The sequence below is a fragment of the Silurus meridionalis genome, chromosome 26 (assembly GCF_014805685.1).
Source record: "Silurus meridionalis isolate SWU-2019-XX chromosome 26, ASM1480568v1, whole genome shotgun sequence".
In the NCBI taxonomy this organism is placed as follows: domain Eukaryota; kingdom Metazoa; phylum Chordata; class Actinopteri; order Siluriformes; family Siluridae; genus Silurus; species Silurus meridionalis.
In genome coordinates, this window is record NC_060909.1 from 2,501,292 (window position 1) to 2,513,168 (window position 11,877).

The 11,877-nt window shown below is 39.7% G+C and overlaps 1 protein-coding gene across 4 annotated transcripts in view; it reads right to left on the bottom strand.

The window, feature by feature from the left end:
- The window catches only part of tcf12 (transcription factor 12), a 110,396-nt gene extending 101,063 nt beyond the window's left edge, over window positions 1–9,333 (bottom strand). Inside the window, exons 1-3 of one of the 4 annotated variants that reach the window (XM_046840052.1) lie at window positions 9,089–9,333; window positions 7,769–7,861; window positions 6,776–6,848 (exon numbers count right to left, since the gene is read on the bottom strand). In XM_046840052.1, the coding sequence (XP_046696008.1) occupies window positions 6,776–6,848; window positions 7,769–7,840 (145 nt within the window). In that variant the 5' untranslated portion in view covers window positions 7,841–7,861; window positions 9,089–9,333. Of the gene's footprint in view, window positions 1–6,775; window positions 6,849–7,768; window positions 7,862–8,917; window positions 9,048–9,088 lie in introns of those variants that run through there. The other 3 variants (XM_046840050.1, XM_046840053.1, XM_046840051.1) reach the window with 3 other exon arrangements.
- Between the last annotated feature and the right edge of the window lie 2,544 nt (window positions 9,334–11,877).

An 11,877-nucleotide genomic window follows, 5' to 3' on the forward strand; every position in this document is an offset into this window, starting at 1 on the left:
GTTGATGTTCACAAATGTTAATAATAATAAACTGCGTTAATAAAACCGTCAAGCAGTTTCATGGTTTGCATTTTTTCCCCCTAAATGTACGGAGCCGTGACTTTAAACCTGAAGTACGTAAGGATTGTTTTTGTGTACGGTTGCACTAATATAACCGTGTTCCTGCATATCTGACGTAAACCTGTACCTACAATCACCCACGAGTGAAACGGGTTTGGTCTGAAGATCTGCACATACAAACGAAACGAAATCTGCTTGGGGCAGGAGGCAGCACAGGAAAATCTGAATATTATCAAACAAACACTTTGACTCGCTGTTAGAGACATAAAGAAACTTTGAGTAATGATGTGAAGGACAAAGCCGAGCCTCTGCCTTGTGTCCCTCTTTGAATCTCGCCCTCGAGTGTTTCTGCGGGAAGACCAACATCCGCTCTGTGAGGGACAGTTCGGGGAAAAGAAGTGACTTTCCAATTCGGAATCAGAACCAGCTTCAGTGGTCAAGAATGCGAGCATACGAGGAATTTTTGTTTGGTTCAGAGCAAACCATCAGCGCATGTTTATTATACAGGACCAAACAAGACAGAGACTAATACAACTGCAAGACCAAGCAGAGAAAACACGCCTGGAACTGCAGCAACTGTCCATGTCATCGGTACCCAAACTTTTTCCTGAGAAAGTCACAGAATTTTTCTTTGATGGGGGAAACTGCATGGGCCGAAGTGACTACCAGTATAATATGATTATGATTTTAAATGTATTTATTACACCTCCTAATACTAGATTAGTTTATTCTTTTATTCTGCACTGTACAGACAAATGTACAAGCATTATTATTTTGAAAGAAATTTTTGCCAATACGACCAAAATTACATTTTCTGAATATGTCTCTAGGCATTGTTCAGAGGGCCGTTCAGGCCGTAGATTGGGGACCCCTGGTCCAGATAGTTAAAAAATATTTAACATAGGTTTGATCCTGCACATATGTACTGTCTTACACCAAAATCCTGACTCGTATCCATGCCTAAATGCGAGTGATTGCATGTTGAACTCTCTCGCTCTACATCTTATTTAATACTGATTTGTGTGTTCTGCCTGTCTGGGGTTACAGAGGTCCTACATCAGAGTATCTTCATTTCCCAGAGGAGAATCCTACAACAAAACATACCCTCCCAGTGCCGACCCCGAGACCTCATTCTCGCACGAGGTCTGTGAGTCATTTAAAGAGGACAGAAATCTTCACTGATCTGACTCACATTAACAATAATCTGTAGCGGGGAGGGGGAACTACCGCTAGCCGGCAAGATGTTACACGAGCGTCTACGCCGAAAGCGTTCGGAGCCCTGTTCCTGGGCGAGTGCTCTCAAATTCAATTCGGAGCTATGATTTAAGCTCACGGGAGCTTAATCTTGTTTCCACATACAGAGGGACTTATGGGTCTGACTTGTAATGAAATTGGAATGCGCCAAGCGGTCCATCTCTCGTAAAAAGTGAAACGATCTGGCCTCTGTAACGTCCCTGTGCCTTTTGAGTATCGAGCTGTTTGGCAAAAAAAAAAAAGTCGCGCCGGCACTAAAACTAAACGGGATCTTTTTTTTTCCGCGTTCGCTGCTGACTCGAACGAAGTCGGAATGGGCCCCGTGAGCAGTCCATTACATCAGTTAATGTAAAGGAGCTCGCATCTGCTGTGAAGTGGAAGGCTGTGGTTAAAGACGTGCTGCTGAGGCCCACATCATCAGCGGAGCTCTGATTATCGCATGTCCCGAGGCTGTTGGCTCGTGGATACAAAACAGGGATCTGAAGCTTCAGCAGAGCATGGGAGGAAACTTCTATCTTTGTCTGCCTCGGTTTTATCTTCCCCTCCCCCAAAAGGAAACGGCTTTGACGGCTCATCAAGCGTGGCAATGGTGAACTTAAACGCCACTTGAGATTATTACTCAGGCACTCTATTGATATCACTTTTATTTCGTATTTCCTGATCATGGCTACTTGGTTGTATTAAAAACACACACTTAGAATTGTTTCCCCCTCTATGGCTCCACACCTGAACACCCTCCTGTCTCAGTGCTCCAGATTTCTGTGAATTGGTGTGTCAGGGGACCAGACGGAGGAAGTTGACAGCATCTCAGGAAGAACATGACGAGACCGAACGTATTCACGCAGGAGAACGAAAAGAAAACAGACAAACTAATTGGCATGAAAACATTTTAAAACCCATTGTCATTGAAGTGTCCTGCTTTTTTATTTACAAGTCTATTGTGTAAGCGTGGAAGGTGATGCGGGGTCAAATACATCAAAGCGCATCGATCGCTATGGCGACCCAAAAATCCTCGCAGGCGATCTGCCGACGCGGAAAGAAAGTCTCGGTCAGTCAGAAGGACGAAGCCACGAGTCGGATATTTCGACCGACGTCTCGCGGAGGTCACGACTGCGTCTCACGACTTTCTGACCGAATCGCATCTCAATAAGGTGAAAAGTCTTTTCCCAAGAATGAGACGATCATTTCTGTAGAATCGTCAACCGAAATAACTATGAATTTCCACACCAAGTTTCCAACGAACTCCATTACACAAACTTTAATAGAAGCGACAAAATTCGAGATGTGAAAGCAGAGAAATGTAGAAACTAACTGAGGGTCTCGAGAGACGACGGTTTCCGGAGCTTTTAAAAAAAAAAAAAAAAAAAAAAAGATCAGGGTTGGTTTTAATAACAGAAACTGCAGAAAGGAACAGTCTTACACGCTGGAAATCTTCAGAAATAATAATCCGCTCTGTTCGGCAAGAATCCATTCCAAAATAAATGTGTGATTAAATGAGAGACTTCGAGAGGCGTTATTTAAAACAGAAAAGGAAAAAGCGTGAAACCTCTGACAAGTCTTTGATGATAAGCTTTTTTGCTCGAGTACAGTTTTTTGTCACCTTTTATATCTCTGCACAGCAAAGCAGTTTTATTTTCATGTGAGAAATCAGCTGAACAAACTTTCAGAAACCGATCCTGAAAAAAAGGCTCAGAAGAAAAGAGTGCTGGGTTCAATGGTGAATACTAATCACTTCTTATTCTTTTCCAATCCCTCATTAATAATTAATCAGAAGACGACTTTCTAATCCCGGGATGGAAGGAGACAGAGCGCGTAATAAATAAATATATATATATATATATATATATATATATATATATATATATATATATATATATATATATATATATATATATATATGCATTCAGAAAAGAATTACGTCATCTTCCTCTCTGAATCCTCCTACAATTCCATTTATAATTATTTGCATATTTCCCAGCCTTAGCATTAATTCCAAATAATCAATTATCCAGAGAAGCATTTATACAGCATCCCATCAAAGATATTCACAAAATCCGTGTTTTTTCCATTCACACCAACCATCAATATCACAATTTACACTACTTAACATCAAAAAGACTTGAAACGAAAACGATTTTGCAAAAGTGACCATAAAATTACTACGTCCTTCTTTTTTTGAACATCCCATTCCACATATAGTTCCTCCATAATAATTATAATAACCTCCACTCTTCTGGTTTCACTAGATGTCATGGTGATCGGTGTTCATTCAGAAACATCGGGTGTCCCAAAACTTTTGGCGAACGAATATTTGTGTAATTATACGTAATAAAATGATCAGGGCCGTCAATAATTAACGCCTCGAATAACGCGTTCATGCAAATTTATTTTGACGGCACACATTTTATTGGCGTGGGATTAATGCGGCACTGTGACCATTTTTAATAAAAAACATAAATAAATTTTAAAAAAGAGGCGACATTAAAACCTGCAGCGCGACACACGTTTATTCACGACGTCCTTTCTTTTCTCAGATATAATAAAAGAAAAAAACGAAATGAATCGAGCACCAAAATTCGCCGTGACGCACACATCCAGCAATTAAAACCGTCCGTGTGGAAACATAACATGAGTTCCATTTACTGAAGATTCAGACCCAGGTCACATGACTCTCACCTCGTTACACTTAACATAAATAACATAAATAAGAAAATACCAAACAGGAAAAATAAAGACCTTCAGGAACTTTTGACGAGCCGCATGCTTTTTCATAAAAGGGGGTTTAATCCCTTAACAGCTGTGTGCCGTCAATCACAAATAAATAATCAATAAATAAAAAATGCGTCTCATTTATTCATCAGAGACTGAAGACAAAACAGACGAAAGCGTTTTGGTTTTTTTGCTATAGTGCCCTAGTTTATAAATCAGACACGTCATTCTGGTTGCCATTTGGGTCATTAACGTGGCACACGTGATTTGGAAGAACAGCAAAAGTTCGGTGCTGCACACTAAACAACAGGGACTAATGGGCCAAAAGTATTGGGACAACTGACTTTTCCACCCACAGGTGGTTTTCAAAACTGTTCCCACAAACTTGGATGCACAGAATTCAATTCTTGGTAGCAAGAACCTGTTCCAGCAAGACAATACCCCTGTGCACCAAGCCAGCTCCATGAAGATTTACTTTTCATCTGAACAACGCTGCATTCCAGGCCTCTTCACATCACCTTCATCGCTACCTGACTTTAGTACCACCTGTAGATGACTGGACACAATTCACCACAAAATCTAGTGGAACATCTTCCCAGAAGAGTGGAGCTTATTATAACGGGGACTACACATGAAGAAAAAAAAAGAGGAAGAAGGACATACCGATTTTATAGTGAGGTTTGTCCACATAGTCTTTTTATTCAAGTCTATTTTTTAATTTTACAATATTGGTTAATAGTGTTAATGGTGATATTGATGGTTGTTGGATTGTATTTATGTTTGAATGGAGAAAATGGATATGAGTTAGTTAATAGGAAATCATTTGGAGTTCATGCCAATGCTAGAAACTAAGGATATGCTATATTATGGTAGTCTCGCTGTAATAAATGGTAAGTGGTAAAAAATAAAAAATTATTAAACAATAATAAAATAAATAAAAATGTGGGTGTCCACAAACTTTTGACCAAATTCTTATGACACTACTGAATAAAAGGATGGTTTATTACTAACTCATACAACTCGAAACTCATATCGTTGTCCTTGTGTCTGTGTGAAAAGTCTGACTAATGACCAAAGATGCTAAATTCATGAAGCACTATAGAGATTTGTAGAGATTTTTTCAGGATAAATTGGGAATAATGTGCAATGAACCGCATTTGCAGGTGCTGCGATTTCTACCGACTTCTTCGAGCCTGGAGGCATCTGTGTGACCTTCAAGACTTTCTGAACTTGTGCTTCAAATCGGACTACACATATATATAAAAAAAAAAAAAAGGTACAAACCACAAGACTTTGTTTAGAAAACGCTTTTTAAACGCCTTCGCACAAACTCGTATTCTTTCGAACTGAAGGGGAAAAACTCACGCAGCACGCAGGAGCTTCAAGACTTCAGTATTTATTCTAAAAATACGTGAAGAGTCATTATTTTAGACTGTGCACTGATACTGAACTCCAGCGGCATAATATTGGGGACTGCTTATTTATATAATTTGAATTATTTCTTTTTACCGAATTAAAAACGTTAGATCTAACAAGCGTGACAGGAAACCGCAAATGTGTAAAAACGTGTGAATAAAAACGTGATGATCTCCAGAAATAACGTTTGTCTCTTTAGATATGAGTAAAGTGGCTTTTTTTTTACTGTTGAATATTATGCAAGCAAAATAAGACAGTCTCGGGTATATATATTACACACACACACACACACACACACACACACACACACACACACACACATATAGTAAGTAAGTACACCCCTCACATTTCAGCAGCTATTTTCGTTTTTCTCAAGATATGGACAATTCTATTGAAATGAAACGGATATATTTAGTTCATGTTCAGTGTAGCAGTACAGATTTACTGTCCTCTAAAAATAACTCAACATGCAGCCATTATTGTCTAAATACCTGGCAACAAAAGTGAGTACACCCTCAGTGATTACAGTGTACGTGTGTAACCCTACAAAGCCACACGTCCTGTACATCTTGTATTAGAGCAGTTCAAATCGGGTGCTTAGAGTCCAATTCTCTCACACTGGATGTTCAACACGGCACCTCATGGTAAAGAGTGTCTGAGGTTTTGAGAATTAGAATTGTTGCTCTCCACAAAGATGAAGATCAGAATCACCCTAAAACTGATTTACAGTACAGTGTTCAGGGTCATACGGAGGTCTTTCCAAGATGGGTTCCACTCAGAAGAGGCCTCGCAAGGGTCCATCAAAGAAGTCGAGTCCTGGTGCTGTGAGTCAGGTGCAGAAGCTGCTTCAGAAAACAGACGCATGATTTCTGCTAATTCGAACGCTTACATTACAGCTTGGGACTCTGTATAAAAGCAGCTGAAGTCTTTTTCTCTCCAATTAATAAAATCACACCAAAAAAAGTGGTGCGACTTTACAGCTTTCACGACTTATTTATACATACATACATACACACACACACACACACACACACACACACAGTTCAGTGATGGTCCCAGGTGAAGCTTGAAATAAATGGTGTTCTCCATGCTGCAATGCACCTCCCAAACACACACACACACACACACACACACACACACACACACCATGGACCTGCACTGGCTCCTCATTAATCTTAACCCGCTAAAATCTGAAACACCTTCATCTGCATCTGGAATCGATCAGGAGTACCGACGCCAATCAAACCGTACTGAAACGCACCTCACCGCAAACCAGCACGTGAATCGGCCGAGACAGGCACGCTCTCGTTAAACATAATCATCTGAAAGGACGTACCTGGTGCACTGAACTGGCTGCTCCCGAGAGTCGTAGGCCTGTTTTTCCCACTGCTCACCGGCGGTGAAAACATCTGGAGGAGAAATAAGGGGAAAAAACGCCGATCACATTTTCATACCAGATATTAAATCATTTTGTTAAATAATATTAATAAATAAATAAATAACCTCTAATGCCACCTTTAATCACCAGAGAGATGGTGATACATGTGTATGTCCTGACACCACATTAATTTAAAATATGGGGAAAATCTCCAACATTATTTCAGTGTGAAAGCTCTGATGTCAAACTCTTTCTCTCACACATTTCTACCTGATTTTGCTCCTTTACCTCACAGCTGGATTCATGTCCTGATTAAAAGATGTCAGCGTTTACACCCCACTACAACTCATAATCTACAGCTCATTATTTCCTTCTATAAAACTAGAATAAAACTAACCCAGAATAAATTAACCCAGAATAAATTAACCCAGAATAAAACTAACCCAGAATAAAATTAACCCAGAATAAAATTAACCCAGAATAAAATTAACCATTGTTAACTAACCCAGACTAAGACTAAACCAGACTATACTAACCCAAAGTAATTAACCCGTACTAAAATAACCCAAAATAATCCATAGTAAAGCTCACAGACTATACTAACCCAGATTAAAACTAACCCAAACTAAAACTAAACCAGAGTAAACAAAACCCAGACTAAATCTAGCCCAAAGTCAATTTAACTAGGCTATACTAACCCAGAGTAAAACTATGCCAGACTAAACTAAGAAGTAACCTAGCCCAGATTATACCGACCCAGGCTAAAATCGAAACCCGGACTAAAACTAAACCAGAGTAAACCTAACCCATACTAAAACTAAACCAGAATAAACTAATCCCAGAAGGAAACTTAACCAAAGTAATACTAACCCAGTGAAAATGTGAAACTGACCAAAGTAATAAAGACTAAACCAAGACTAAACCTAAACCCAGTCTGGGTTTTTGACTTACTGCACTGAAATCCAGCAGGTCACTCAGCTCCTTATCCGTCCCGATAGCGGTGATCCGCTGCTGAGGATTCATCCTGACGATCCTAACGACTCTAACAAACAAACAAATCAATCAATCAATTAATCAGTCACACCAAATCAATAACACACATAAAAACCACAAACACGACTTGAGTTCACATCTGCACTGCTGGCCACTACACACCTACTCAACCATCACTGAACACACACACACACACACACACACACACACACACACACAAAAGCACTCCACACACAACTTCTTGTTCTGACAACTTCAAAAACCAACAGACTTTTACACACCATACATATACTGATTACTCTTACTGTCGCTCTCGCTGTTACTGAATATTTTACAGAAAAATTACAATTCTGGAAACAGATCAACCCCTGTGTCTCCATCAAGCGTCCTCATGCAGGACATCGGGGACAAATCACTGCTCATCATGCAGTGAGGCAGTTTCATTTACATAAGCAGGACATGGTCAGAAAATTTTCAGGACAGAAATTAGTGTGTGTGTGTGTGTGTGTGTGTGTGTGTGTGTGTGTGTGTGTTGAGAGGGGAAAATAGACTTAAGTGTCAGAAATATAGGCGACAATGGCTTACTGTCACAGCCAAGAAATGCATGGACACATTGTATGTGTGTGTGTGTGTGTGTGTGTGTATATATATATATATATATATGTATGTATGTATGTACACAAGCGCGCGCGCGCGGAGCATCATGAAGAAAAATATCAAAAGGAAATTAAAAAGGATACAAAGTCGCGAGCGGAGCGCCACAGTGATGAAATGGATACAATGAAAGAAGCCACTCACTGATCCAACTTATTGATCCGCCGACATAAAAAGAGATCAAATAAAGAGAGACGCGATTCGAGCACATTCTCTCATATGATCTCATAACATTTCCTAATATCTGCTAATATCTCCATTATCTCACAGACTTGAGCTACATGAACACAGAGTGGCTTTGGATTTGAGCAAAAGAAAAATGCGCTGGTCGCGATTCTCAAAACAATTCTCCGTCAGTCTGGTCGTGCCTCTGTAAATAATACTGTTTATTATTATTATTTAGAAGGAAAAGGATGACAGGAAAAGAGACAGGAAAGTCTGGAGATATCTAACCAAGCTGGAGAAGAAGATGAAGAACATGTTCATGAAGAAAGCAAAGAAAAGCAAAGCAAAGCGGTCGTTCAGTCGCTTCTCCACCGCCTGCGGAATCTCTTCTGTATCCCAACTTCTTTCAGCCAGTTTCCCGAAGCCCCCTGTGCAAAAACTACAACCATTTTCTTTACCTTTTCTCTCTCTCTCTCTCTCTCTCTCTCTCGGGTTTAATATCCGACTAGGGGCGGCGGTGGTGTAGCACAGGACTCGTTTCTTGCTTTGACTCGCGTCTCGACCTTAGTGAAGTCTCTGTCTGTGCGTGTTTTATTATTTATTTATTTTTCTCGTGCAAAAAAAAAAATATCCAAGTTGTGAGTTTCCCTTAGGCAGACATTTTTTGCCTTGGCGATAGCCTAAGCACACCGATGACGTTCAAAAAGTGTATCCCTCCGCCACCGCCGCGGAGGTCGTGATGCGCCCTCGAGTTTGGATCAACCTAAGCACAAGTACATTACAGTACAAAACACACACACACACACACACACACACGCTGGGGCTTTATTGCACAGGTTTTATTTAGATTATAGTGTCTAATCCTCTTTTATACATTTGTTATACCTTTTTCTGTAAACACAGTGTCTTTGTTATTTCATACCTCAACTTTAATCAAATTTAATCAATTTATACATGACAGAAATTCCCTAAAAACACAATCATTTCCCACTCAAATTATTTTCAAACACACTAATCATTTGCTTTATTGTATTGTTCTTTCATGGGTTAAAAACAGAAAGAGAGAGGGGGGGGAAGGAGAGGAAGAGAGAATAAATAAATACAACAATCATTTTTTTTTATTTATTCTAAACTTTTAAACATTTCCCTTTGTTAAAAAAAATTTAACTAAGTGCTGTATATCAAACTACATGCTACTATAATATAAAGTATAAAAACTAAAAAATAATAATATGCAATATTCATGTATTCTATTCTAAATGGGGGGGGGGGGTAGTGTGATGTTTTATAGGCAAAAGGAACTATTTTTTCTCTTCTGTTTATAGTGGTGAATAAATAAATAAATAAATAAATAATTAAATAAATAAATACTACAACTCATAGATTAAACAATCTGGACACCGACAAGAAAGTAGGAGAAAAAGTGTGTGTGTGTGTGTGTGTGTGTGTGTGTGTGTGTGTGTGTGTGTGTGTGTGTGTGTACTTTTGAGTTGAGACGAGATGAGATATAACAGTGCTATAATACGAGATTGGATCCATCCGAATACATTTCCAATCCAAGATCCGATCTGGTCTTCATCTCTGCTCCATAGTGTGAACAAACATCATTTGAATCGATTTGATCCCAAAGTGAATTGACACTTTCTGAGCAGCACATTTCTACCAATAGACTTTTTCTATTAGGTTCGACTCACCAGTAAATCCTAATCTCCTGTAAATCCCATTGTTTTCACACTCAGATTTCCGATTTTCTCCTAATTTTATGTATTTTCCGATGTTCTGATGAAGCCACATTGAAATCCATCCCCTGCTTTTTTCTTGAATGAAAGCACAACATAGCGTTGAAAGATCATTCACAGACAATGGATGGAGCTTTTCATGATTTCTTCCGAAACCTCATAGTGCCACCTGTTGGACAAACCGACAGCAGAGTGCAGGTGAATGGAGCAGCAGCTGGAACACAAACAGCTCCTCTACACCATGCTATACCAGGTAAAATCGTTCTACACTTTATGGACTTTGTGGACACCTGACCATAAGATTGCTATGTGCTTCTTTTTGAACATCCCATTCCACCAGTGCTGTTATTGTTAGCGTCACTCTTCTGGGAAGATGGTCCACTGAATTTTGTGGAGATTTGTGCTTATCAGGGTGTTAGTAAAAGCAGGTACTGATGCAGGTGAGGAGGTGAGAAGGTCTGGAGTGGAGTCAGTGTTTCACATTCATTGTTCAATAGGGTTGCAGCGCTGTAGCAGGAGATCTTCGGAAAAAGAAAGTTACATTAAAGATTCATCATTTTTGTCTGCAGGAGATTTAACATTGCTAGACATGCTAAAAAATAAAACAGGGGGATGAGAAGACATTAAGCATGGACAGTAGACAAGAGACAGGACAGTAAAGCAGACAGATATGGGGCAGAAGGATAGACAAATGTGGGATAGACAGATGTTGGTCTGAGGGACAGAGGTAAGAGAAAGCCAGAGGTGAGAATGGTAAGACAGAGAAACAATCAGAATAGAGACAGACGGACAGTGGGACATGAAGTAGAGGGACAGCAAGACATGAGAAAGGGATAAGACATAGATATAGGAAATTTGTGATGTGATGATCTCAAATATTGAGATATTTTATGAGTTGCTCAGTAGCTCCTGGTTCTACAACCTCAAATGACTGTATAAGATTGTAGAAAGATCATCACTCATAATCACACACTCCAGTGTTCATGTTAGTTCTCTCTCTCCAGTGTTCTGTATTGTTTAAAGACTATAATCACAGTCTTGATGTCACCCAAATGAGGATGGGTTCCCCTTTTGAGTTTGGTTCCTCTCAAGGTTTCTTCCTCATAACATCTAAGGGAGTTTTTCCTTCTCACAGTCTCCATGGCTGCTCACCAGGGATAAATACACACCATTTACCTTCACTGTTAAGTTCTGTAAAGCTGCTTTGAGACAATGTCTGTTGTGAAAAGCGCAATAGAAATAAACTTGACTTTAAACTTGAGTTGAAAAAGAGACGTGAGACAGAGGGACAGTAAAGATGAGATGAGATGTTGATTAGAAAACAAAGTGAGGTGGTGCAGGGAGACTTGAGACAGCAGGATGTAAGACAGAGGTTCAGAGAGACTTGGGACAGAGGCACAAAAAGACTTGAGGCAGAGGGATGTAAGACATAGGGACAGAGAGACTTGAGACAGAGGGATGTAAGACAGGGACAGAGAGACTTAAGACAGAGGGAGGTAAGACAGAGGG